Source organism: Zootoca vivipara, chromosome 5 (assembly GCF_963506605.1).
Source record: "Zootoca vivipara chromosome 5, rZooViv1.1, whole genome shotgun sequence".
Taxonomy (NCBI): domain Eukaryota; kingdom Metazoa; phylum Chordata; class Lepidosauria; order Squamata; family Lacertidae; genus Zootoca; species Zootoca vivipara.
The window spans coordinates 80,967,147-80,993,809 of record NC_083280.1 but is presented as its reverse complement, the minus strand read 5'-3'; the positions used below and the strand labels follow the sequence as shown (position 1 = coordinate 80,993,809).

The following is a 26,663-nucleotide window of genomic DNA, read 5'->3' as shown; positions in this document are numbered from 1 at the left end:
TTGCAGACTCTTTTAACTGCAGGGTTGTTTTGTGCCCAGAGGTATTTTAGGCAACAAAGAGTTGCTTACCAAGAAAGAGGACCTTAGTTAATGCCACACAACCTTAGTCATGCCTCACAGTCACACCTACTGAAATCAGTGTACCTAGTGCAGGTGGCACTGTGGTCTAAACCCCTGAGCCTCTTGGGCTTGCATTTCATAAGGTGAGCAGTTCGAATTCGTGTAACAGGGTAAGCTCCTGTTGCTTTGTCCCAGCTCCTGCCAACCTTGCAGTTTGAAAGCATATCAGCATGAGTAGATAGATAGGTACCGCTGCAATGGGAAGGTAAATGGCATTTTCATCCGCTCTGGCTTCTTTTGCAGTGTCCCGTTACGCAGGAAGTGGTTTAGTCATGCTGGTCACATGTCCTGGAAAGCTGTCTGCAGACAAACATTGTCTCCCTCGGCCTGAAAGCGGAGATGAGACCTCATTCCATAGTCGACTGGACTTTACCGTCCAGTGGTCCTTTACCTTTACTTTTACCTGTACCTGAGTATATTATTTATTTCAAGTATTTATAGACAGCTTTTTCATCAGAAAAGATCACAAAGCAGTTTAAACCTAAGGACAGCATGGATTGAACTGGGGACTTTCTGCATGGACATCATGTGCTCTGTCTCCGAGTTTCTTGCCCTTCTATTTCCCCACGCCCAGCCATGTTCGACTGTGGCCAATGTGTTCTTTTTAAAACAGAACTTTGTCTGGAACCATCTAGAAAGTACAATAAGCATGATGTGAACTGTAGGTGAGTTTTTAGAAATTAAAGTTTTATGAACTTCAGAAAATATCATAAACAGAATCTGTTAAGCAATCCAGTAATCTGAATTCATGCAAAAAATCATGGTTTGCTGGAGTGTTGGTCTGGGGAACCATAGTACACTTTCACTTACCTGTGTGAGCAGTGAAAGGAAGGAGAAATCTACCTTCTTGTGTCAGGTTAGAACCTTGCCTCATTCTCCCTTCCCTCTCTTGTAGTCTTGGCCGAATGACACAACTCTCTTCCCTCTTTTTTCACTGTTTGTTGAATGTGGAAGCAACTGGCAATAATGAGTTTTACCACTTGGAGGTGCTACTTTACAGATATATAGAACAAAAGGGCACCAACTGTGATGTCTTGTTTCTAGTGAAACTGCTAATTTCGGACTGTGTTATTTTACCTTCTTACCTTCCTCACTGTCACTTTTCTTCTTGTTATTTCTCTTGCGGTTCAAATTGTGACTCTAACTCTAATGTTCAAAGGTTATGATTCTCAGCATGCTTGCTGGGCAAAAAATTAGCAATGAAATCAGGGGGACTCGTGTCCAAGTAAATATGCATTGTGTTGTGCTGCAAAGCTAGCTTGCCTTTGGAGTATACTAATTAAAACTTTCCAGAAAAACAAGAGGTAGCATTTCTCATCTTGACACTGTGGACCAGAAGTGATGAACAGCTATCCATCCTTTCTTGCTAGATGCGAATGGACCATAGCTGAATGGCAGAGCTCATGCTTTGTGTGTGGAATGTCATAGCTTCAATTCCTGGCTTCTCATGGCAGGGCTGTAAAGGCTCTCTAGCTGAAACCATGAAGAGCTGCTGCCAGTCAGTGTAGGCACTATTGAGCTAGGTAGATTAATGGTTGGACTTGATATAAGGCAGCTTCCTGTGTTTATGTACACACACACACACACACACACACACACACACACACACACACCCCTTTTGCCATGTAGTTCTGACTTCTTAATCAATGTTCTGCTTTCAGAGGCTTTTGGTGTAAATTTACTCATTTTTTTGCATTTTACTGACTGGAATTAATTTGTATGGTCTGTGATCTCAGTTATTTGAGATAAAATGAACGAGAATTCTGTGAGGAGAATGATTGTACTTGTAGGTGTCAAGTAACATTGGGATTTGGCATTTTTGCACAATTTGCTATAGCTATTCATGGTGCTGCTTGATCTGCAGATAGAGAGTTGATGAACTTTTAAAAAAGCCTGCAGATAGAGAGTTGATGAACTTTTTAAAAAGCCTACAGCTCTCTATCACAGCAACTCCCCCCCCCCAAAAAAAACCCCAAACCACACATACCCTAGTACAGAAACTTTCATATTTCATTGGTGAATTTTGAAAACCATTATTTGGGTCTGAAAACCATGCTGTGTCTATATATTTTTTTGAGTGATGAATTCAATCTGTTTTCTCCGAGCAAATATCTTGTTATGTGCAGCAGACTTTTTGATGCTGGCTTGGACCAACTGTCACAAAGAAGGCTCTTGATGAGACACTTGGCTTCTAGAAGTCACTGTTGCTGGGGTGACAATATCAACAGAAGGAGCGTCTCACTGGGGAGGAGAGGGCTGCCAGGGAAAGGAGGCAAAGCCTGGTGGGCTTCTCCAACCCTGGTTAGGAAGTCGCAGCTGGTTCAACTCTCTTAGAATAAATGTAATGTGGTTTGAAGGAGCTCAACCAGCCAACAGCCTTGCTCCCACATTTTGCACCAACTGAAGCCTCTGAACCTATCCTTCAAGAGCAGCTGTACACAGAGCGCATCACAACAGTCCAGTTGTGAGGTAACCAGTAGAGGAGTCAAAGCAGCTAGGCTACTCCTGTCTAGCCTTAGCATCATTGGGCACCTGCCAGGGCAAACATCCCTGCAGGGGACCCACTGACATTTTCTGGAGACTTTTGGTCCCGTTCTCATGCTCTTGGCTATTGCTGCCTGTGTTTGCCCGCTGTCTCTGAGCATGCAAGCAAAGTCAAAAGTAAGTTCCAGTAGCACCTTCCAGATGCCTTGGGTCTGGGCTTGGAGCAACCAGCCCAGGCATGCTTAACTGGTTGGTTTACATGGTGGAAAGAAAAGGATGGTGGAAAGAGTTTGATAGCCCTTCCTTCCAAGGTGAGGGGGAGTGGCCTAAGCATGGACTTAACAGCTCCATGTATTACCGTATTTTTCTGTGTAAAAGACACCCCCATGTATAAGATGCCCACTACTTTTGGGGACCCCAAACTTAGAAAATGAGCATATGCACGATCCATGTATAAGATGCCCCCAGATTTTTAACTTTATTTTAAAGTAAAAAATAATCTAGTCTTATACACAGAAAAGTACAGTAATTAGAGTTAAGCATGTTGGTTATATGAGGCTGATTTATATATGTTATATTGCCATGCCTGGCCATAAATATATATTGACACACTTGTATCAGGCAGCCAGAAAGACTGAGGGCTTATATAGAGGAAACAAAAGAATCAAAGGTATCCCGATCAATGCTCTCATTTATTTTTTTTAAAAATAGGATCTTTTAAGGGGCTATGGGGAGGGTGACCCATGTTACTAATTAATACTGAGAGACAGGTCTTGGGCTTTGGTTTGATGTCATTACAATGCATAGTGCAGCCAGATATAGTTATTGAAGTGTTATAATCTGAGAAATACGTATGAAAATTCACTCTAGCTGTTGGATGGATGAATATTTAAGAATCTAAATCCATGGAAAATAATTCTGGGATGAGGCGTCTTAGCCTTAGACATACTTGTATTATTAGCTCTGCTGGAAATAGTCCAGTAGCATTTTATTTGATTGGGCTTGTATCTTCCATTGTACGCTTGATGAATAGATATTGCTTGCTGGCAGGATTATAAATCCAGTCAGATTTGTCATCAGTTTGCAGTTACAGGAAATAAGTTACATATGGTTTTATAAAGCAGTGGGGGAAAATACAACCTTCCAGTTAAAAATGAGCGAAGTCTGTGGTATCCACAAACTGAGGCTGAATTTGTCATGTAGTAAAGATGTTCCTTGCCTCCATCACTTGAGACTCTGGGGGTGAGATGGAGAGAGCGCCTCTCCATAGATCAACCCCTCTGCACCAGAAAACTAGAAATCAGAGAGGACAAGTATAGCCTGTTCTGACAAGTTTATTCCTTTTCTGCATGCTGGGATTTTGTTTCTCAGTAGAGTATTCAATTATTTATTCAACTATTTATTTATTAAAATTTTATATAGCTCTTCACTCAAGGCTCACAAGGCAGTTTACAATATCTGACACACACACCCCAATTCGCAGTCTAGTGATACAGTCCAATTTTACAGTGTAATCTGGTAGACTAAATTTTGCTTCAGTCCCACTTCTGTTTTTAGATTTGTGGTGTGGGAGCTGCTAAAACGTGGAACTGTGAACTGAGCTGAACGTTCCACAGATCAGTTAATTTGTTCAAAAGTACAGTAGTGATCTTTGAGAGGGCCAAAAGCTTCCCCTCTCCATTTACTTCTAGTTATATTTTAATTTTATTTAATTTTAATTTTATTAATTATTTTATTTTATTTCATTAATTATTTTATTTTATTTTTAATTTTTAGTAATTCTAGTTATATTGTAATTTTTTAAATTATAATTGTTCACATCCATTTCCTCTTTGCTGCCATACTGAGCGCCCATACATTTTATTCCTCTTCAAGTGACCAGAGATTATCACATAGCAAATTTAGGTACTGGGTGACATAATTAGGGGTAAATGAAGCTCATTTACAACAAGAACAATGCTTCCCAGGAAGGCCACATGGGGGGCAACATTCCTCAGGATAGAAAATATTTGTGTGAGGGGGCTCCTTGCTTAGTAAATGCCACCTTGATTTACCTGTGGTGGGCTTGAAACGAGCTTTTGTACCTTAAGTGACGACCAAGACGATCACAGTGCCAAGCTAGAGACCATCCTGTGCTTTTGTGGGAAATATAGGTGCTTTTACCCTATAGGCGAGGAAGTGGAGCCCCAACTGAAACAGACAAATAAATCAAAACAATTCATCTTGTGCAACTTTGCCCCAGGGCACAAAGATCTCTGTGGGCCTGCTCTAATTGTTTCTAATTGTTGCAGGTACCGCGATTTCTCCTTCCAATTACAGCTCCTTCAAGGACACAGAGTGCCACTCAGGGGCAGTGGCATAGCTGTCAAGTTTTCCCTTTTCTCGCGAGGAAGCCTATTCAGCATAAGGGAATTTCCCTTAAAAAAAGGGAGAACTTGACAGCTATGGGCAGTGGTACACTTGGGTGATCTAATGGACTTATAGGAGGCCTGTTTGCCCCCTGGACCTACTGGTCTCAAACCCACCCTCCTCCCCAATGCTATTACCCCCCCCCGCAGTCCTCAGAAAATAGGGTCATTCTATTCTACATCATGCTGTGGTTTTCCAGAAGCGGCTTTGTCATGCTGGCCACATGACCTGGAAGCTATACGCCGGCTCCCTTGGCCAATAATGCGAGATGAGCGCGCAACCCCAGAGTCGGTCACGACTGGACCTAATGGTCAGGGGTCCCTTTACCTTTACCTTATTCTACATCAATATCAATGCTAGTTAGTAGCATTTATTGATTTGGGGTTTTCTCCCCCCCCTCAGAACTTCCCTAAATGCAATACACAAATTCCAAGATTTCTATGCTTTAAAGTACCACAGTTCTGTGTGTTTCCTCTAACAACTTTTGTACACTTGACCAGAAGGAAATGTTCAAGCAGTAATACTGGCGTAGAACAGAATGTCCCTGTTTTCAGAGGAATGTTGGAGGTATTATGTTCGCTTACCTCAGAAGGTAGTTAGCTAGCCCTGCTGTGTTTGGGGGACTCCTCCTGCTCATTCTTCGGATATATATCTGCCCCAAAGTCTTGTCCTGGCGGCACCATATTTCTGACACTTACAAGTGTCTCCTCAGAGGCATTGGGTGACACAGTATGAAGACCCAAGGGCAGGTTAGAAAGTGGGCCACATATATGAACAGATTTGCGATAATTCCACTGTATTCCAGTGTCAAGAAAAGTAGTTCTTTTAAATGTTTGCATTATTTTCTTTATTAAAAGAATCCATGACTGATTACTCCATCACAATGCTTTCTTATCTGCAGCTGGAAGTAGTCATTTTTCTTAATGGGGTTTTTTTTTTTGCAGAATGAAATTGTGAAATTGTAGATAAAATATTTAGCTTGGTGTTTGCTAATGGTATGTAGTGAAAGGATGTGGGGTGGAGTGGCAGGGAGAAAGAGAATCTTGTAACTCAACCACAAGTAACAAAATTGCTATTTTTCTCTTCAGCTTTGTTGGTTGCTTTTGCCAGCATGTTTGCTGTGGCCCTCCTGTATTTTCTTGGACTTTATGTCTCCAAGTAAGTCTGTGTAAGCGGTATGTGGATCTATATGTTTTTCTGCTATGTTTTAAATCTGCAAGTTGTCATTGAATTACTTATTTCTACATTTATTTATTTTAAAGTATAGACGCATAAAGAATTAGAATAAAAAGTAATGTAGTTTTAGTCATTTTTTATGGGTGTGGACCTTTAACTGGGTGACAGGAGTGGCCATTTTCCATGTATGTGGCTGATGAAAACACATTTATGGAGGTATATTGCCAGTCACAAAGTTCAGCTTTGCCCCGTTGACCTGGTTCTTGAATGTATTTTTAAAGATATCTACAAGGAGCTGCATTCATCTAGGACCACCAATTGTTGCTCAGGGCAAGTATGCCCATGCCTAGAATTGGATTTTGGCCTATATCTGTGTGAGACCATCATGCTGGCATCAAATGGCCAATTTCTAACACTTTTAATCCATTGTGTGATTACTCTTGATATTTTTGATTCAGTAAAACTAGATGCACATATGCACCACATGTGTTTGCAGTTTTCTCTGCAGCCACTGCTGTGGCCGTTTCAGTGCAAAATGTGGCTTGCTTCTTTAACAGAACAAGAAGCTGCAGTGCAACATCAAAGAAACCTCAGGCAAGATGTGCGGTTCTTCCCGATGTGTGCGGAGTGCCTTCCTGTTCTTTATTTCCTACAAATTTGAATAAGCTTAAGTCATTGTGAGCTTCTTCATTGTACATAGGAAATTCAGGAACCCATACCATCTTTTGAAAGTTAGTGGGTAACCTTCTGCACCTTAAATTTCTTCAGTGTTTTTAAGGAGTTTTGTAAATCTATTAAGTTACAGGAGACAAGCTCCTCTTTAAACTGTTACTTATATTCAGGTTTTCTAATTCTAGGTAACGTTCAAGTCCTAGATTTATAGACAGGTTACTTTTTGAATTCTTGCAGACTTCACTGTACCCGGGTACACTGCCATTGCCTTCAACACAAACCTACTTCCATTGTAAGTATATATGTACTGCTTCACTCTGACTAAAACTTAATTGAACCACCCTTAATTGTGAAATTTGCATGTCTCGTACAGTGGTACCTTGGTTTAAGAACTGCCCTGTTTATGTACTATTCAGTTTACAAACTCCCCAAAACCGTAGTGTCTCGGTTTGCGAACTTTACCTCGGTCTAAGAACAGAAGCCGAATTGTGGAAGGGCACTGGTGGCGGGAGGCCTCATTAGGGAAAGCGTGCCTCGGTTTAAGAATGGTTTCAGTTTAAGAACGGACTTCTGGAACGGATTAAGTTCGTAAACTGAGGTACCACTGTATATGTTTCTAATGTGCATAAATTTCTGCAAATACCTCCTTTCCCCACCTGGTCATGTTTTAAAGAGCGACCCCTGCTGGAGTGGTGGATTCAGTAATTAAGAGTGCTTATTCTTGAGTTTTGAGTGATAGGCATAAAAGCACCCCCACAACCTCCTTTTTATTAAACAGAGTGCCTTGACCTGTGCAATGTACTACGTTTCACCTTTCTATTTGTTGTGGAAGGATCTTTTACCATTTTGATGCCTCTCTCCCCCCCCCCCCGGAGCAAGTGAGTTGTGTCCAAACACTTGTGAACACAGCTTGCACTTTTCCACACTGATATGTTCCAGGTTGCCACTGCAAAGCCACCTCTCACAATCTGGTGGTGCTTCCAGGGTTTAACGGGGGAATTTCTTTACCCCTCCAATCCTAGTATACACTGATGTTCTTTTTGCAGTGTAGTTTTCCACTAAGTGGAACGCGGCTGGCGCTGTGGTCTAAACTGAGCCTAGTGGTTTGGAAGGTCGGCGGTTCGAATCCCCGTGACGGGGTGAGCTCCCGTTGCTCGGTCCCAGCTCCTTCCCACCTAGCAGTTCGAAAGCACGTCAAAGTGCAAGTAGATAAATAGGTACCACTCTGGCGGGAAGGTAAGCAGCGTTTCCATGCGCTGCTCTGGTTCGCCAGAAGCGGCTTAGTCATGCTGGCCACATGACCCGGAAGCTGTCTGTGGACAAACGCCAGCTCCCTCGGCCAGTAAAGCGAGATGAGCTCTGCAACCCCAGAGTCGTCTGTGACTGGACTTAACAGTCAGGGTTCCTTTACCTTTACCTTGCCTCTAAGTATGCTCCTTAGAGGAAAGTTCCTTCCTTCTGGCCTTTTTAGGCTGCTTCCAGACCACCTGATTATTGAGCATTCATCATGATTTGTTTGTAGCAAGGTTGCAGGCATGCTAGATGGCACCAGCTTTTTACCGAGCATTCATTCTGATCTCTTTGCAAGTTCAAACAGCATTACATCAACCAGTGTTGTTTTACGCTTTACATTTCCACATCACTTCCCTTATCTCAAAATGTCTGATTTTGGGGAGAAGGAGGTTTGTTGCGCAAGAGCTCTGCATCATATTTAATTGCGCAACTTGAATTTGCCAGCATGTGATTGAATTTGCCAATCTGTGATACCACCCCAAAACAGTGATAGCCTGGAAGCACCCTTAGAAGACTCCTCTTGTCTGATAGCAACCCTACTAAGCAGATAAAATGCTGTGGGGCTCTTGTTTGTGTCCCTGTCTTGCTCAATAGTGCTTGCTGTCAGACAAGATGCTGGGTGATGTACTCCTTTTTTGCTTAATGTGGCAGCTAACTTGACAGTAATGAGAGAATGCCACTGCTGGAGACAGATTTGAACTGCTGTCAAGAGCAGTCAGAGTAGATGGAGGTGTTTAAAAATATACGTGGCAGGTTTGTAGACGAACCTCAGGGTGTATTCTTCTACAGCAGGTGTTTTTAAGTCTTTCTTTCTTTTTTGCTAGCCTCTGCTTGAGATATTCATGCTACAAATGGGTACTGTGCTTTGTTAGTGGGCTGTGGCCATATGAGGAACAAGTTCTGGAATGTGTGTGTCGAAACTCAAGATCTTTGTAGTCAGGGGCTGGGGCCGGAGCTTCAGCTAGGGCTATGAGCTGACACCTTCATTGTTGACCAGGCAAAGTCAATAGGCCAGGCAACTAGTACAAATACCCAGAGGCCTCATTCTATTTGCCCAATGACATGGGCGTAGGCAGGGGGGCAGGAGGGGGCAATTGCCCCCCCTAGAAGCAGGGCCGCTGGCCAGCCTGCCCCGCTGCCCGCCCGCTGCCGTCTCCCTTCTCCCTGGCTGGCTGTGGGGCGGGCGGGCGGAAAGCCAGGCAACCGCTTTGCGCGGCTCTGGGGCTTTCCCTCCACCTGCCCCGGCGATTGCAGAGGGGGAGGAGGGGATCGGAGCAGCCTGATTTCAGGCTGATCCTGGCTCCCCCTCGCCCCTGCCGATCGCGGAGGGGGAGGAGGGAGTCGGAGCAGCCCGATTTCGGGCTGATCCTGGCGCCCCCTCGCCCCTGTCGTTTGAGGAGGGGGAGGAGGGAGTCGGAGCAGCCCGAAATCGGGCTGCTCTGATCCCCTCCTCCCCCTCCGCGATAGCCGGGGCGGGAGGAGGGAAAGCTGGCAAGGGAGAAGGGAGCTTTCCTTGCCCCGCTGTGGCCCCTCCCCTTGCCCCCCTGATTTTCATCCTGGCTACGCCCCTGTTGCCCATCACAGTGGCTGATAAAATGCTCTTATCCATTGGCTTACAGTAATGCTGCTCCCCACTTCTGCCAAGGCATCTCTCCCAGAAGTTGTTAGCCCCCATACAATGTGCTTTTAGAGTTTGAAAAAACTTGTACAAACTGAATGAGACTTCCTGATTTAATACTGATTGCTTGTCCACTGGCATTAGCATGAAAATTTGTTGGAAATAGGCAAATGTTTGTACCCTACAGCAACTTGTAATCTATCATATGTACTTAGAAAATACTGAGTATGAGACCAGCAGGGATAAGAATGTTCTGCTGGTTTCTTTTTTAGGTGGTACAGCTTGTGTGTAGTTCATAAAGTGTTTCTCATCCTTCTAAAAGAAAAATGGATCGCAATTATGAGTTGGTTCGGAATGGGCCTCAGTTGGCTAGGTGGATCTAATGATATAAAACGGAAATAAAGTAGGTGATGCCATATATCAAGCAAGGAAAAATTGAGTTTGGAGAGATGCAATCTGGCCTCTAGCTCAGGCTTTTAATCTTGAAGGGCATTTTTTAACATGATGTGATTGCTAATAATACTTCACACCAGGTTTTAGGAAATTAACGTTTTTAAAGAGAAAAAGAAGCACGCACACACCAATGACTGGAACATACGATTCCAGAATCTAAAATTCCCAGATGTCTAGATTTTGGCTTGGTGTTAGACTTTTAAGGACAATCTATTAATTAATTTAAAACAAATGCTGTGCCCAAATATTTTTTAAGCAAATATAAAAATGAATTAAGGATGCATCCCACACAATGATCTACTGATGTTTGCTTTTCACTTATTTTTGCTTTTTATGATTTCATTGTTTGGTTTTACGTTTTTATATTGCCGTAAACTGATGTGATGTATTTTTTTTTATGATACAGTAGTATATAAATATTTTTAGAAAAATAATAAAATGAAAATTAAATTAAAACAGCTAAAACATTACCAGTGTTAAAATCCAGCCTCTTCAAAGTTAATGCTGTGTCCACCCCACCCCAGGCAGAAGTACTGTAGCTGGCACATACCTAGCGAAGAAATGTCAAGCTGTTCCTTAGATATTCTAATTTGTTGAACAGATTGTTGCTCAGCTACTACGGTAGCTGTGGTGGTAGTGTTCTGAATGCCACTTGCTGGAAACTGCAGAAGGTGAGAGTGCTCTTGTACTTGGGCCTTGCTTGCAGGTTTCCCACAGGCCTCTGGTTAGACACTGTAAGAACAAGATGCTGGACTTTATGGACCATTGGCTTGACTCAGCAGGTTCTTCGTATGTACTTATAACATATAAGAAAAAGAATCAGTCTTGGCATCCATTCCCCTGCTGTTTGTCTGAGGGGACCCTCCAGGCGGGTGCATTCTGTAACTCGTTCTTGACACGTGTGTGTGTGTGAGTGAGTGAGTGAGAGAGAGAGAGAGACATACATACACATGTGCAGCGGCAGAGCACATTCTGGGAGCGGGGTGTGCCGTGCGCAATGACGTGGCACACGTTTTGGGGTGGGGCGCGCCACATTTTGGGGCGGGCAGCAGCGATGGTTCCCCTGGGATTGCATCGCTTGGGGCGATCCGCCCCTATCTTCCTACGCCCCTGCACATGTGTTTGTTTGTGTTGGCATCTATATGTCTTGGGAGACAATGGAAGAGTGCACCTGCACATTAGGGCTAGATTTATTCTGCCTTAATTTGTTCTGTAATACTACCCCAATGCTACTACAATTTTGTTATTTTAAATCTGCCCTTCACCCTAAGGTCCTGGGGCAGCTTGGAACAAACCTCTCTTTCCAACAATATGCGCTAAATGGAAAGGAAGCACTGTGAGTGGTTTATTTAACTACTCTACATTAGCATGTAAAAACTTACAAAGTATACTCAAACAAGTATCAGGTGTTATGACAATAACTTCAACAAAACCAAGACCATAACACCAAACCGGCTAGCAAATGCCAAAGACAATTTACTCAATGAACCATATTAAAGTGCAATATGCATATCAAAGCCTGGAGATACTATGAACAAACAGTATACTGAAGGCACAACTCTGTCAATAATGATGGTATCTTAGCGCAGTGCATAAACACAAAAGTACTGCAATGGTTCAACTCTACCAATAATAATAGTGTCCTAGTGCAGTGCAAAAGCGCAAAAGGTGCTGCAATAAGATCACAACTGGACGTGCAGAGTCATACAAGAAGGAACGGTCACAATGTGGACTGTGAAGCAAGGTCCTACGAGATAGCGGTCAAAAGCAGGTGCCTCCTCACCGTCCTTCAGCGAGGATGGATCTGAAGACCTGAACTCCGGATGTTGATCAGGTTTCGCTAGAGCTTCTTCGGTTCATAACGCTACAAATAGAACAAGATACAATGAAATCCTAAGTTATTCACAGGCACATTGTATCTTGTTGCTCCCCCATTTGCTTGGGGCGGAGTTTTTCAAGCTTTTTGGGTCCACAGCTCCCATGACCAACTACGTTATTTCTGTGACACCCCTGTGGGGCTCAAGAGTCCAGTTATGTCACCCCTTGCCTGCAGACCTGCCAGCCTCTCACCCCTTTTCGAACACCTCAGTGTTCCCCCAGACTCTTCTCTCTTCTCCTTGGGAGTCCTCTGAACAGCCGAGCAGCCGTAGCTGCCCCCCGGTCTCTGAGCTGCCCCCCTGCCCTAAAGAGAGTTGCCTCCTCATACTGCCCCACAAGGGCCTGGGAGGCACCCCCTGGCCAGCCCCAGAGGCACCATTTGCCTATGGAGCTTGTAGCCAGGGCTGCTGCAACAAACAACTCTGCAAGCCTTTGGGAGGCAGAAACATAAGAGGGCATCAGAGGACGGAGGGAAGGAAAGAGGGACAGAGGCCAGTGTTGCCCATGGCACCCCTGACCATCATTTAAGGCATCCCAGGTGCCACAGCACACTGGTTGAAAACCACTGGCTTAGGGGAAAGCCTCCATCACCAGAATGAGGTATATTTGGAGAGCAGGCTGCCTGTTGTTGATTTAATTGAGCTGTACTGGCAGCGACTGAAAGAACTTGCAGTTGCACTGTACAGAATGACAGAAGGATGGGCATGCTTGGAAGTATTCTCCAGCTGCTTCAGCGGCCATTGGTGGAAAATTGCCCACTGCCTTCTTTCAGAAGCTAATACAGGCACAGGGTGGCTTTGTTACATTGCACCCTTTAATTAAGATAATTGCATGTGAATTGGCTCATAGAAAGGGGAGGAGGTAGATTTTTAGGAATGGTGGGCCCAAGCATTGCATCCAGAAAGACATCTGCTTCCGAGATGTAGAGAATGGAAAACAACTCTTGCACTGTGTTCTCTGCTTCCTGAGCTAAGACCAGGAGGAATCCATATGAATAAGATGTATATTGGGGCCCAAACACAGGATTTGACAACTTCTCTCTTGGAGATCGTTTATAAAAACCAAACCAAAACTGAGGACTGATTGACATCACCACATGATTCACCTGTTGATTCCCTGGAAAATATTAACCACAATCAAATCCTAGAAAATATCCTGTTATATAGAACTGTTGTCCCAAACAGTGTGGAAATAGTACATTTAAGAGCATGTGCAGTTCAACAACAACAACAACAACTTAGAAGCCTCTCTGTGATAAGGAAACAAATAATCACATGGCAAGGTGGTTCTTGGACTACATCACAGCAGATGAGGAAATCACATGACAGACTTCTCTCCCATATCAATAATTCTTCATGTGGAAAGCTGAATGTGAGGAGAAGAGTTCCAGCTTTTTTATTTCTTTCTGAACGCATAAAATTTCTCCAGGACATACTAGCTTTCAACAGGGATTTTGTAAGCAGTGGTATTCAATCATGTGATTCCCCTCCATGTACAGTTAGAGGTGGTTTAATCCAGGAACATTTTTTTTAAACACATGATGCTGCTGGTTTTGTATATCAGAACACAGGTATGAGGCAAAAGTTGAGGTCAATATACTTTCCAGACAAGAGAGTAAAAATGTGCCATAGCTTCCAGTTATTGCTTACAAATACAAAAGCCTAGATGAGGCAGCAATTTACTTAAGGAACCATTTCCATTATCAGTGAATCATCTCTCTTTATTAGATGAGAAAAGCAGGAATGCCAAGTCTTTGGGCACAAAATCATAAGTCAAAATGTCTCACAGGAACCTGTACTTTTCCATGGTTATTGCTTGGCTATCTACCGGTAGATTATCTCTACTCCTTGCCCCTTAGTTTTCTGTGTGTTTGTTTAGAATTTGTTCTGACCCATCTCAAAGGCCCAGAATGGGTAACAGCAGTAGAAAAAAAGACAAAAGATCCACCTAGGCTTCTAACCATTCTAATTTGGGGAGATGCCTTCCCAGCATACCCTCCAACATTTCTCCGATCGAAATAGGGATGTCCTATTCAATAATAATAATAATAATAATAATAATAATAATAATAATATTCATACCCCACCCATCTGATTAGTGTGCCCCAGCCACTCTGGGTGGCTTCCAACATATGTAAAAACACAATAAAACATCAAACATTTAAAACTTGCCTATACAGGGCTGCCTTCAAATGGCTTCTAATGGTTATATAGTTACTTATCTCCTTGGCTCACAGGCACTGTGGTTATCTGCAAGGGATTCCCACAGTGGGACATCTTTGTATTGCAGACATGGGCGTAGGCAGGGGGGCAGGAGGGGGCAATTGCCCCCCCTAGAAGCAGGGCCGCTGGCCAGCCTGCCCCGCTGCCCGCCCGGTGCCGTCTCCCTTCTCCCTGGCTGGCTGTGGAGCGGGCGGAGGGAAAGCCAGGCAACCGCTTTGCGCGGCTCTGGGACTTTCCCTCCACCTGCCCCGGCGATTGCAGAGGCGGAGGAGGGGATCGGAGCAGCCCGATTTCGGGCTGATCCTGGCTCCCCCTCGCCCCTGCCAATCGCAGAGGGGGAGAAGGGAGTTGGAGCAGCCTGATTTCGGGCTGATCCTGGCTCCCCCTCACCCCTGCCGATCACGGAGGGGGAGGAGGGAGTCGGAGCAGCCCGAAATCGGGCTGATCCTGGCTCCCCCTCGCGCCTGCCGATCGCGATGGGGGAGGAGGGAGTCGGAGCAGCCCAAAATCGGGCTGATCCTGGCTCCCCCTCATGCCTGCCGATCGCGATGGGGTAGGAGGGAGTCGGAGCAGCCCAAAATCGGGCTGCTCCGATCCCCTTCTCCCCCTCCGCCATCGCCGGGGCGGGAGGAGGGAAAGCTGGCAAGGGAGAAGGGAGCTTTCCTTGCCCCGCTGTGGCCCCTCCCCCTCCCCTTGGCCCTGCCCCTTGGCCCGCCCCTTGCCCCCCCGATTTTCATCCTGGCTACGCCCCTGATTGCAGAGTTGGTCTGCCGATGGGCCTGGTGCCTGAAGCCAGCTCCCCACAGAGCACATCCTTGGGGTCGGATCCTGACATCTTCCATTCTATGTTCATGAGCAAGCCAACATAGGTGGGATGCAGATGTGATAAATCAATCAATGCTGCTTTCCTTACCTGTGAGAGGGATTCTTAAGTTCCTTGGGAGGAAAGCACTGACTTGCAAGATGCTACAGTTCTCTTGGAAATCTTGCTTAGCACATGCTCTTTAGTGTTCCGTGACTGCATTACTTTTTCTTTATACTGCTATCCAAGTGGGAGCCCCACCGATGAGACAATACCTGGCTTGGCTCCAGAGTATTTTATGTTTTGTTTATATACTGTATTTTCAACTTGTTATGTTTGGAATATCAGAAGTTTTTTGGCATAGCTTCTTTGGAGTCTAGGAATCTCCCAAATGCAATTGCAATTCCTTCTCAAAATAGGAGAGCACCGACTCCAATTTAATTTTCTGGGAAATGCTGAGTTGATTATCGATTTGCTTGACATCCTTGGCTTGGAAGAGGCTCCTAACATCTCCAGTGTGATCTCCAAATCAGTGTCTGTTAAAAGTCTGCTCTGCACTGCCACTTTCATTTCAGTTTTGTTTTTCACTATTCTAGCACAAATATTTTCGTTTCCTCCAGCATTAGACTCTGCATGCTGGCACTGTATGCTCACCCATCCCCAAATCGCATCCACACACCTGCAGTTATCTTTATGCAGTTCCCTAGAAAAGAGGGACACTTTGAAAATGGATGGTCAATTAGTCCAGTTTAGCTTCTGATAAAATTATTTAGCAGAAACAAATCAATAAGGAAGAGAAGAGAGAACAGGATTTTTCCAGTGTCGAAAGTGTGATAAAACTATTGTGTGTGGCATAAACACTCATATTTATTTTTGTCCCACTGTAGTATCTGGTCAAAAAGGTTTTGCAGATTTTTTAAGCAAAATAAAAGATTTAAAAACATATTTAAACAGGTGCAATACTGGGACAGGAAAAAAAATAGTGTGCATCTTAGAGGCAGCAAGGATTCTGTCCTACTACTTTCAACTTTGGGAACAGAAAGTATAGTACAGTAATATTTCTGTTCATACAATATGTGCAGGTTGAAAAAAAGAAAAGAATCGGGCTTCCGGTTCAGCGCCAGCGCCGATCGGCGGGGTCCCGTCTCGTCTCCGAGACGGCCCGTCTCTGCTAGGAGTGGGGAGGGCAGCGAGAGCGACGCTGCACCCCTTAGAACCTCAGGAAGAGCGTCCCGGGGGCGAATTTTGCTCGGCAGAGCCCCAATCCGGACTCCCCAACCCTCCGGCAAGCTCTAATAAGAGCTCCGGAGCGAGGAGGGTAGAAGTCGCGGGGGCCATCTTGAGCGACAACGTTACCCTAGCGGAGAGAGCTTCAAGCCGAAGGCGGAGAGCGCTGGATTCTTCTGAAAAAAAATGATTGGAAATAAGAGTGTAAGTAATCTCACGATTTGGATTATAAAATAATTTGGATTTGGGAGAGAGGGGAAAAAAGAGGAAGCCACCCCCCCCACCGGCAACCTAAGAGACAGTAAATAGAAACCCGAAGCCGTAAATAGAAGATTTCAACTTAAAAGGTTCCCTCAAAGGCATCAAAGAGGATCTCCCCTAGATGCAGGGTAAAAGGGGAGAAAGACTGCGGTTGTGAATACCCTGCAGAAAGAGGTTAAGATCAAGAAAGACCTTTCTTTTCCCCGGGAGCCGGCAGCCCAGACAACCCAGTGAGCTGATTAGGATCTATAAGTGGAATTTTATTTTTATTTCTATTTTTGGACTTTCTGGAAATCCTTTTTTGGTTTATATGCTTTTGAAATGTGAGTCTGAACTTTATTTCTAATAAGATTTGGAGAATGCAGCCAGCTTGTTAAAATGGAGTCGAGAAAATAAACTGTGACCATTTTCCACCCCATGTGACAAGTTTTGACCTTGACAGGATTGAACTATGTCAACAAAAAGGTATTCGCCTGAGTTCCAGCGGACTGTTTTGACCATAATGTGGGAAGTAAGAATAGGACTATGTCAAGAGGAGACACAACAGCAAGAGTTAAAGCAACAATTCCAGATGGTGATGGCAGAATATGACTTCTTAGAGGATGAAGCTACTGAAACTGAGGAAGACGAGTGTGAGAATGACAGTGACAGTGATTTGGAGGATTTTGACAATGATGGGGACTGTGACTTGGAACGAAAAGATGAAGATGAGGACTGTGACAATATAATACAAAATGAAGCCCACCACGAAAGAAAAGATGATTTTACCCTACAAAAAGTCAGGTGGAGTGCCCCTCCTTTGAGGGGGGTACGATTGGATTTACTGGAACTCCAGAATACCCCCAGGGAAGAGGAAAAAAATAAGCAGAGAAGAGAAGAAACTCAGGGGTGCTGTATGGAGGCCTGGATGGCAAAATACTGCAAAAAGGGGGTGGGGTGAAGGGAAAGTGAGGTTGTGATTAATAGGATGGATTATTAGGGTTAAAACTGGACTGCTGACTACGGAACTTGCTGGATTGGGGGGTTGGAGCCGGAAATTGGGGATGAAAGGTTAGATTGGGAATAGTTATAGTTTAAAAGTGAATTGATTTTGGAAAAAGGTGAAAATATGGAGGCTTATAGAGGGGGGAAAAATTAGGCACGGGAAGAAAAAATGGGAGTTTGATTTTTCAGTGATTTGGATATTTGGTGAAAATGATAATAGCCAAGTTTTAAAGTAGTATAAGGTATAAAGGTAATTATTTCATAGAATAAGAAACTGTTGAAGAGGATAAAAAAGGGATGAAAACCGGGGAAGGGGGGAGGTTGGGGAAGCCCACAAAATATGGTTTATTAATTATGAATGGAAAAAAGATTATTTTTGTTTTGTTTTTCCTTTTTTGTCTCTTTTTTTCCTCTTTTTTTCTTTTTTTTTACTCTTTTTTGGTATGAGAACAGATGGTTGGATGGATGCCTTCCTGCGTACTGCCCTGGTTTCCTGGAGCTCTCTGGTGGCAGGGGGGGGGCTTTGGGGGCAGGGGAGGGGGAGGAGGACAGAAATCCAACCATAAAATGGACCATCTCTGACTGTTCACCTGCGTGGGATACTTCTGTGGCAGGGGAGGACCCATGGAGGGGGGTGGGAAGAAGGTGGAAAAGGTGTTCATGTATGTACCGTTTTTTGTAATTTGTAAAATCAATAAAAATTATGTTTTTTTAAAAAAAGAATCTGACAATGAAGGGGCAAGGGTGGGGCTATGGCCAGGAAGGCCAACAGCTTGAGACATCTATCCAAACTAGACTAACACATACATGCATAATATCTGGCAAAAATCTAGGTTTATACAAACTTTGTAGGTATCATCTGCACAACTAGAAACCCTGCCTAGTCAAAGGCAGCTTTGGATTTAGGATGGTGTGGGCAGTTCCCTTGTAGGGCACTGAGCTGAGGGGTGAACACCACCACCATCACCACCACCACCACCACCACCACCACCACCTTATTTTGGAACCTATTGAAAAGAGCCATTAAAAAAGCAACTGTACCAACATGAATTATTGTAAAAATAATAAATACTTGGGGTGTCAAATTTTGGCTTCCTTCAGGGCACAATGTTACCAAAGTCAAAGGTTCCCTGAATGTGCAATCAAAGGCCTTTGTGTGTAAAGACTTACAGTCACTGGATGAGATCCATTGTTAGTCATACTTAGAGTAGACCTATTGAAATAAATGGATCTAAGTAACTTCTGTTTATTGTTTTCAGTGGATCTAATCCAGGCATCCACAAACTGTGGCCCTCCAGATGTTTTGGCCTACAACTCCCATGATCCCTAGCTAAGAGGACCAGTGGTGAGGGATGATGGGAATTGTAGTCCAAAACGTCTGGAGGGCCGAAGTTTGGGGATGCCTGATCTAATCTAAGTATGAGTTAGTTTGACGGCGAACAAATATGCATAAACGCATATAGGATGACTGTCTGAATTACGATTTTGCTGCTCTCTTCATGTGAATATCAGCAGTAGGGTAAAGTGTCAGCTCAAATATACCTTAAGTTGTAAATGAAGTATTGACTTAAAGATGCTGATAAGTTAGGGCTGCAACATGCAACAGTGCAATTTACGCATTACTCCTAGGCAAGTGAATTGTAGCCATAATTGATTAGTTTGTCAGAAGTTTTAAAAATCAATTAATGTAAAAAGACATCACAGTTATTTAGGCAGCATTTTCATTTTCATAAATATTTTTTTAATGCAAGTAATTATGAAAATTGCAGTTGGCAACACCATGTTAGATTAGAAAGGGCATTGCCCATTTTCCTTCAGGAAGGAGGGGAATAACTCTTCTTTTTGATATTTTATTAAAAGTTGATTAAATAAACACATAAAAATGTTTTGTTGTAAACCGCTCTGCTATTTTTCATGAATAGTGATAGATAAATATTTTTTAATAAATAAATGAGACTGAGAAGTTATGTTTATCTCACAACAACCTTGTATACAACCTGCAAGAGAGACTCTTTAAACAAGATAAAGCCACTGGAGGAAGATGAAGAATAAAATACCATAAGTGACTGACATAAACACACTACTGTATAGTTCTTCCATGTGTAAAGTCTCTCAAGAAACAAGATTCTCCATACAGAGCACCAACAAAACAACCTCCTAAACCTGCTGTGACATTTGTCTGGATATGAAAACAATTCTGTAAAAAATAGACTACCCATTTGTTTTTTTCTAGCTCTAGTCTAAACAATCAATGCACAACAGAAATTAGCTTTCAGGCTTCTTTCCGCTCAAGACTTTCTGTGATAAATGATGATTCTCTTTCTTGGCCTCTCAACTGTGGTGCAAAGTAGTTAGCATAATGAATAATTTCCTGAACAATAAAAGGACCTCTGTCTTTAAGAGCAATGTTTTAGAGATTGTAACACTATTTTATTTAGTAGTACTTTTCAAGAAGATTTAGCAATGAAATTAATCCTACAGGGACCTCTCTCTTTTTTGCATATGTTGCTTGGTAAAGTATCAACTTCACTGATGATATATAATGAATTTTTGTCCAACTGTGGATCCTTATGATCCTTATCTAGTCAAAATGACACCATTCACATGGAAGAGGCAGGCTTGGAAAAAACCTCACCGTTTGCTGAAGTACAAAAAAACTTTAGAGAAAAAAAGCCTAAGGCAGGGGTCGGCAAGGTTTACCTCGCCTGGGCCGGCACACTCCAGCAGAGATCCCTCCAAGGGCTGGATCGCACGCACGATTTCCAGCATCTGTTTCTGCGCAGATGCGATTTCTGGTGCTGCAGAAGTGAGTCCCCGCGCTGCACTGCACCAGTTTAGCGCAGTGTGTGGGTACTTGCCAAGTGGGTGGCTCGGTTCAGGGGCAGCTTGTGGGCCGGTTAAATGACCCCCATGGGCCGCTTCTGGCCCATGGGCCTTAGGTTGCTGACCCCTGGGCCTAAGGGGAAACCCTAAAAAACAGACTAGTGAAAACCGAGCATGCTTCGTGAACATGGAATACTTACTGGTTGACTTCTGGAACACAAAAAATGGAAACTAGAAAAATGAGGGAGAGTGGAATGTCATATTCTGGAATGCACATGGCTGGCTGGAACCCTGAGTAGAAGCACTGCATATGGCAACATTTTCTTGCAGGTCCCGCTTGCAATGAGAGAGGTGCAGACCCAGAGTAAGAGTTGTATATTCCAATCAAAGCTAGTTACGTTGTTTTAATTTCTGAGTCCTCCCACATCTCTAATCAAGCATCCATTTTCCAACTGGGGCAAAACAGCCTGGACTGAAATACAACTGGGTGGTCTAATGTATGCTAGATCAGGCCATTGGGTCATCAAGAAGACCAAGTCCGTTCCTCTTTCCAAAGCTTCTTTCCCAGCTGGCAGCAAAGCTTGGGTGGGTGAACTCCTCCCCTCTCACCAACTGGTTGAGAGGTAAGGCATTCTGCAGAGCTTTGCCACTGGTCCCTCTATGTACCTAGAGGCAGAGAAGAAATAAAACAGCTGGGCAGTGGAGTGTTGTGCTGCTTCACTGCCACCATAGCCTCCCTTACCTGGGTTGCTTCCTTGGCAGTCGTGGGGTGGAGCACTTCTAGGAGTGCCTCCTCTTCTGTTTCCGCTGCCTGAGGCAGCTGCTTCACTCCATGTCAAAGTGGGCCGGCTCAGTGGAGAAGACATTTCCATGTGGTCCATGCACACCAAACAGAAGCAGATGTTCTAGTCTGCAAACAAGCAGCCCAATCCCATACAGATCTGTTCACACAAAATTTTCTAACATTGAGGCCCAAGCATTGCTTCTTTCTGCCAGCAAGAAAATAAAGATATCATGTATTTAGCTTTCAGTATCTCTACTGCTACTTTACCTACAGATGGTAACCAGTTTAACCAAAGAAATAGAGTAGAGTTTGTTCTGTGGAATAATTAATGGCCTGGCAACTTATGTAGTGCTGTATCGTGGGTTTGTGACCTTCTGGTGAAGATTTGTTGACCTTGCTTGCTGTCTGAAGAGTTGGATTAACTAAAAATAGATGAGACTAAATGAAGTTCTCTCTTAAGAACACTTCTTCCAACCAAAGACATAAAACCATTTTGAAGTGACCCCAGTGTAAGGCACTAGAAAGGTCAGGTGCCCATTAATATCCACAGTTGTGACAGACCCATTATAGTCTGCAGTAAAAGAACAGCAAATTCTCCATGTCCAAAGGTGAAAAATGACTTTGAGAGGCCAGTTTTAGCAGAACCTTTGGTATTCACAAGCTGAGTTTTTTTAAAAAACATTATCCAATATATTCTCTTCTTCTTCTTCTTCTTCTTCTTCTTCTTCTCCTCCTTCTCCTTCTCCTTCTCCTTCTCCTTCTCCATCATCATCTTCTTCATGAATGCATCTCATTTAATGCTGCCATTCAATTTATATTGTCTTCTCACAGTAGCTTGCAACATATAAAAACAAAAGATATATAAAAATAAAACAGTGCACCAATAATAATTGCAATGGTGAAACATTTTACACTAATCCAATTCTGCCAGCCTCATAAAAAAAGAAAACAACCCTTGGTAAGCCAGTCATGAATACAAATATTTTTCAGGGTTCAAATGTATTGCTTCACTCTAGGTCACCACATCATAGAATAAAATGGGGTGGGGTAGGGATAGAGCTGTAAGTCATCACACCATAAAATGAGGGGATGGATCTAATACAACAAATGTAATGAAAATGTTAAATAGAATCAAAAATTAAAATGTTTTTAGAGCCCATCTAAATGAGAACAAGGAGGCGGTATCTCTCAAGAGAGGGAGTTTCACATTCATGGGACCACCCACATAGAGCCACTATTGCTCATGCCCAGTAGCATAAACCTCCTCTGTGGCAGGCAAAGGAGTAGAATCTCTGCCATGGATCTTAAGTATGGAATTATCAATATTGTACCTAAGAACTAAATTCTTTCTCTTTCTTTCTACACCAAGTTTTGGAAAGAGCAGGGGAAAGGTAAATGAGGTTAAGCCCAGAGGTTCCCTTGCTTATAATCTCCCTCACTTCAGTATTAAATTTGTGCAGAGCTTGAATGAACTATTAGGGGATTTAGACATCATCATCTGTTTCTCCCTTAGCCAACCTGCCCCCCCCCACTTCCCAGGAATATATCCTGCCATACGGAAATGTATCTTTCAGCTGTGTGTTCTCTTTCCTTACTAATTACTAATCCATGCTAATTTGTTTCATATTGGGGGGGGGGCATGGAGAAGCTCTGTTCTTAAACCCCTGCCACATTCCAGCACATCAGTTTATCTCTGAGCTAGGTAGACCAATGGTATGACTTCGTATCAGGCAACTTTCTATGCTCCTAAACATTGTGTGTGGCATTTATATCCATTTCTCCAATTGTTTTCTCTGGCCAAACAAACCTGAAAAACATGTGTGATCAGAGGCACTAGTTAAAAAAGAAATTAGGGTCATAGTTATCAAGGGCATGGTGGCACCAATGCATTCCCTTCAGTTCATAAAAACTTAACCTGTTTATAACCTACATAGAGCATCTGTAGGTATGTATTGACAATGGGATGTCACATTAGCACCCAACGTTGTTACAGCTGATCTAGCCTGTCCAGTTTAGTTAATCCTAAAAGCAACTTGCTAGAAAATGGGTTGCCATAATTTTTTGGAGAAACTGCAGCAATTATTTTACAGCAAGCTATCAGTCTCTGTGCATACGCTGGGTTACATTAGCGCTTGCTCCTGATAGCCTAGAGCTCTAAAGCACCGTTCTTTGCCAAGGAGGCGGCGGCTATCTCCAATCTGGCATCTGAAAATGACAAAGCGATCTATCAAACAGAATTAGGCAGGCAGATCCTTCCTGTTCTGTTTAGCGTTGTAATTCAATATGGCCAAGCCAGAGGCCTAACTAGGAGAGAATCGTCCCTTCAAATCTAATGAAGCACGGCTCGCCTTTTGCATCCCACAAGCATTAGCATGTAAGCTTCCTCTATTTTTAAATGGAGAAGGGCATACTGTACATGTCAAGCAGAATTTATCAAGGTATTTTGGAGACAATCTACATTGGGCAATAGTTCAGTGGTAAAAACACACTGTGAAATATCAATTGTTGACGTCTGGATCCTTTGAAAAGAGTGTTTGATGTATGTTTGCATACTTAGGTTTTGATGCATTATTTCCTGTGCTGAGAAATATGGGCAGTGCCACACTGACATCTGGGTCTTAAAATGGGCAAAAATGTGATTGTAAAAGAGTGGCACACAAATCTCTATCCATGAGAATCTGTGCATAAGGCAAGGTTCCAGAAACCATTTTAAAATTAATGGGTTTTTAAAAATCATCTGTTTGAAAGGAATGTGTTGCTACGATGCTTCCCAACATAGAGCATTCCCAACATCCCATAAATGTAGATGGGGTCCAGAATTCAGTATACCATCAAATTCAGCTTTCTATTAAAATAAGTTAGGAAAAAGCCAATGACTAGACCATATGGCTGCAAAGATTGGTTGGAAAATGCAGGGACAACCTCATGATACTTCAGAAGTGTGGATATACGTATAAGGTGGGAAAACCCTGTTTTGAACACCATCTTCTGAGCAATACAAAAGAGCCATATTCACAACTCACAGAGAAACAAATTGGAATGATGTAAATTGTAAAACACCCAGAGAAACCACATTTGGGTTCTTGCTTTGGACCATAAATGGTATTCTGGAAAAAAGTACTGCACCTGGAATGGGATTATGGGAACTTGTGAGCTAGACAAACCAACCAAATTCCTGAGTAATAATAACTGCTAACAAACTGCTTCATTTGTCCATTTAACAGTAATGTCACTGTAACAGGCACTGGAGAGACATACAACTTCAGTTTGCACCTTCAAAATCCCTGAGGCTGAATCTCACCTCTTTTACACAGAATCTCCCTCTGCTAGGGTGAGTGCCAGATGAAGAGTGTGACCTTGAGAAGTCATAGGGGATAGCTTGATGAAGATTTTGACCCAGTGTGCGGCAGCTGTGAAAAAAAAGGAGAATTCCATGTTAGGGAATAGGGATCATTAGGCAGTGCTGAAAATAAAACCGAAAATAAAACCGCCAATATCATAACACCATTATTTATAAATATATGGTGCAACCACACTTTCAGTCCTTTGTACAGTTAGTGAAACAAGAGGTTTCCCCACCACTCGCATCACAATGCCAGAACCAATGAATGAAGCTGAATGTTATATGATTTAGATAAGGACAAACCACAGAAACTACGTCTTCACACAACACATAATTAAAGTATGGAATTTGCTCCCACAAGATGGAGCGATGGCTACCGACTGGGATGACTTTTAAAAAAGGTTAAATGAGTTCACAGAGGTTAAGGCTTCCAAGATCTGATGGCTCTGTTTTACTTTCACGGTGAGAGACTGCATGGCACTGGATACCATTATCTGGGAATACCAGGTGAAGTGACTACTGTTGTACTGTGAGTTTCTCCTAGGCATCTGGTTTGCCACTGTGAGAATCAGGTGCTGTCTGCTGCAACAGGACTCTTCTTATGTTCTAATGTGTGAATTGGAGTGCTTTGCCTGGCTTGCAAATTGATGTTACAGCCCATATCCAGTCACGTGTCACTAGCAAATTTAGTTAGTTTGGCTGGCTCATTCTGGGCTGTTTACAAAGAAAATGGTTTATGTCCGGCAATGCGTATTGAATTAGGGTATCTGTGGAGGTTTTGTGGCTTACTTCATTGTGCCCTTTGGGTCCAATGTGACATTAATTTGGCTGGCTCAGAACTTGGCATTCCAGTTTTTGGAGTAGCTCTTGATGCTTGGGATGAGTATTGGAGCATGGTTTCTGTGGAAGTTTTCTTCAGGATTCCTTTCTAGACTTGAGTGATTGATGAATTTCGTTAACTCAGTTAGCTCAGAAGTTGGCATTCTAGGGCATTTTATGGTGGGGAATATCGTTTATGTCACAGAACTGGTATTGGAATGTGGCTTTTGTGGACATTTTGTGGTTTTCTCATTCTGATTTTGTATTGCGTGATTGGTGATTTTGGCTAACTTTGCTAGCTTGGAAGTCTCCATTCTAGGCCATTTAGTTTTGTTCCAGATGGGTTCTGGCTATGAAGAAGTTAATAAACGTGTGTGTGTGTGTGTGTGTGTGTGTGTGTGTGTGTGTGTGTGTTCCCAAGTGTCTCTAACACATTGCACAGTTTTAGACAGCAGCTTTATGCATAAGGGGGTCATTCTGGCCCATTCTGCATCAGCTTTGACACATCCTCCAAATTCTTAATGTGGCAAAATTATTATAATGACCACCTTGGATGGGAACTGTCTTTTCTAACAGTTCAAAAAGAGGCCAACTTGTGATGCCCCCCTGCAGCCCTTGTGCTGTCTTCCCAAAACTGCTTAAGCAAAGCACTGGGCTTTGGAAAGGAGGCACGAAGCTCTGACAGGGTTCTAGAGCCCTCCCCACCTGTTTCTCAAAGCTGGGAAAGTGCTAACTAGACTTTGGGAAGGAAGCAGGAGGCCTCTAGGAACCTGTCAGAGTCCTCATGCCTCCCTCTCAAAGCCCAACATTTTGTTTACCCAGCTTTGGGAAGGCAGTTGGAGGGCTGTGGCAGAGGTAAAATATTCCTGGGGGTTGCCAAAAATGGCCTTGAGGGACTCATGGTGGACCACCTTGCTCTAAGTAATTAGCAAAACTCTAATCTTCCATCAGTGCTGACTTCTAGCTTTTTTTTTTGTCTTTGCCATGCTCTGGCTCTCCTTGAATGGAGAACTTGACTGTCAACAAAGGTACATCACTCTTTTCTCCGCTTTCCCTTTTAGGAACTTAATTCTACAGAGAGCCCAAGACTGGTGGAGGAGAAACCCAAACGTCGAAGACTCCTTTCCCTGGACACATTTAGAGGGTAAAGTAGTGCACCATGTTGATTTGCCATAGTCTTTAAAATTCATTTTTACAATAGATGATTTTATACAGTTTTTCATTTAAACTTGGAGCAGTGTTTATAATGTGCCGTCTTAATGGGGAATTGGGGTGCAATGCGTTATGCAGGATGC

The 26,663-nt window shown here is 43.3% G+C and overlaps 1 protein-coding gene across 5 annotated transcripts in view; it reads left to right on the top strand.

The window, feature by feature from the left end:
* The window catches only part of LOC118096362 (heparan-alpha-glucosaminide N-acetyltransferase-like), a 179,474-nt gene that overhangs the window by 40,812 nt on the left and 111,999 nt on the right, over positions 1 to 26,663 (top strand). For all 5 annotated transcript variants that reach the window (XM_035138107.2, XM_035138109.2, XM_035138106.2 and 2 more), the window contains 3 exons: positions 6,102 to 6,171; positions 7,099 to 7,153; positions 26,430 to 26,512. In XM_035138107.2, the coding sequence (XP_034993998.2) occupies positions 6,102 to 6,171; positions 7,099 to 7,153; positions 26,430 to 26,512 (208 nt within the window). The remainder of the gene's footprint in view (positions 1 to 6,101; positions 6,172 to 7,098; positions 7,154 to 26,429; positions 26,513 to 26,663) is intronic.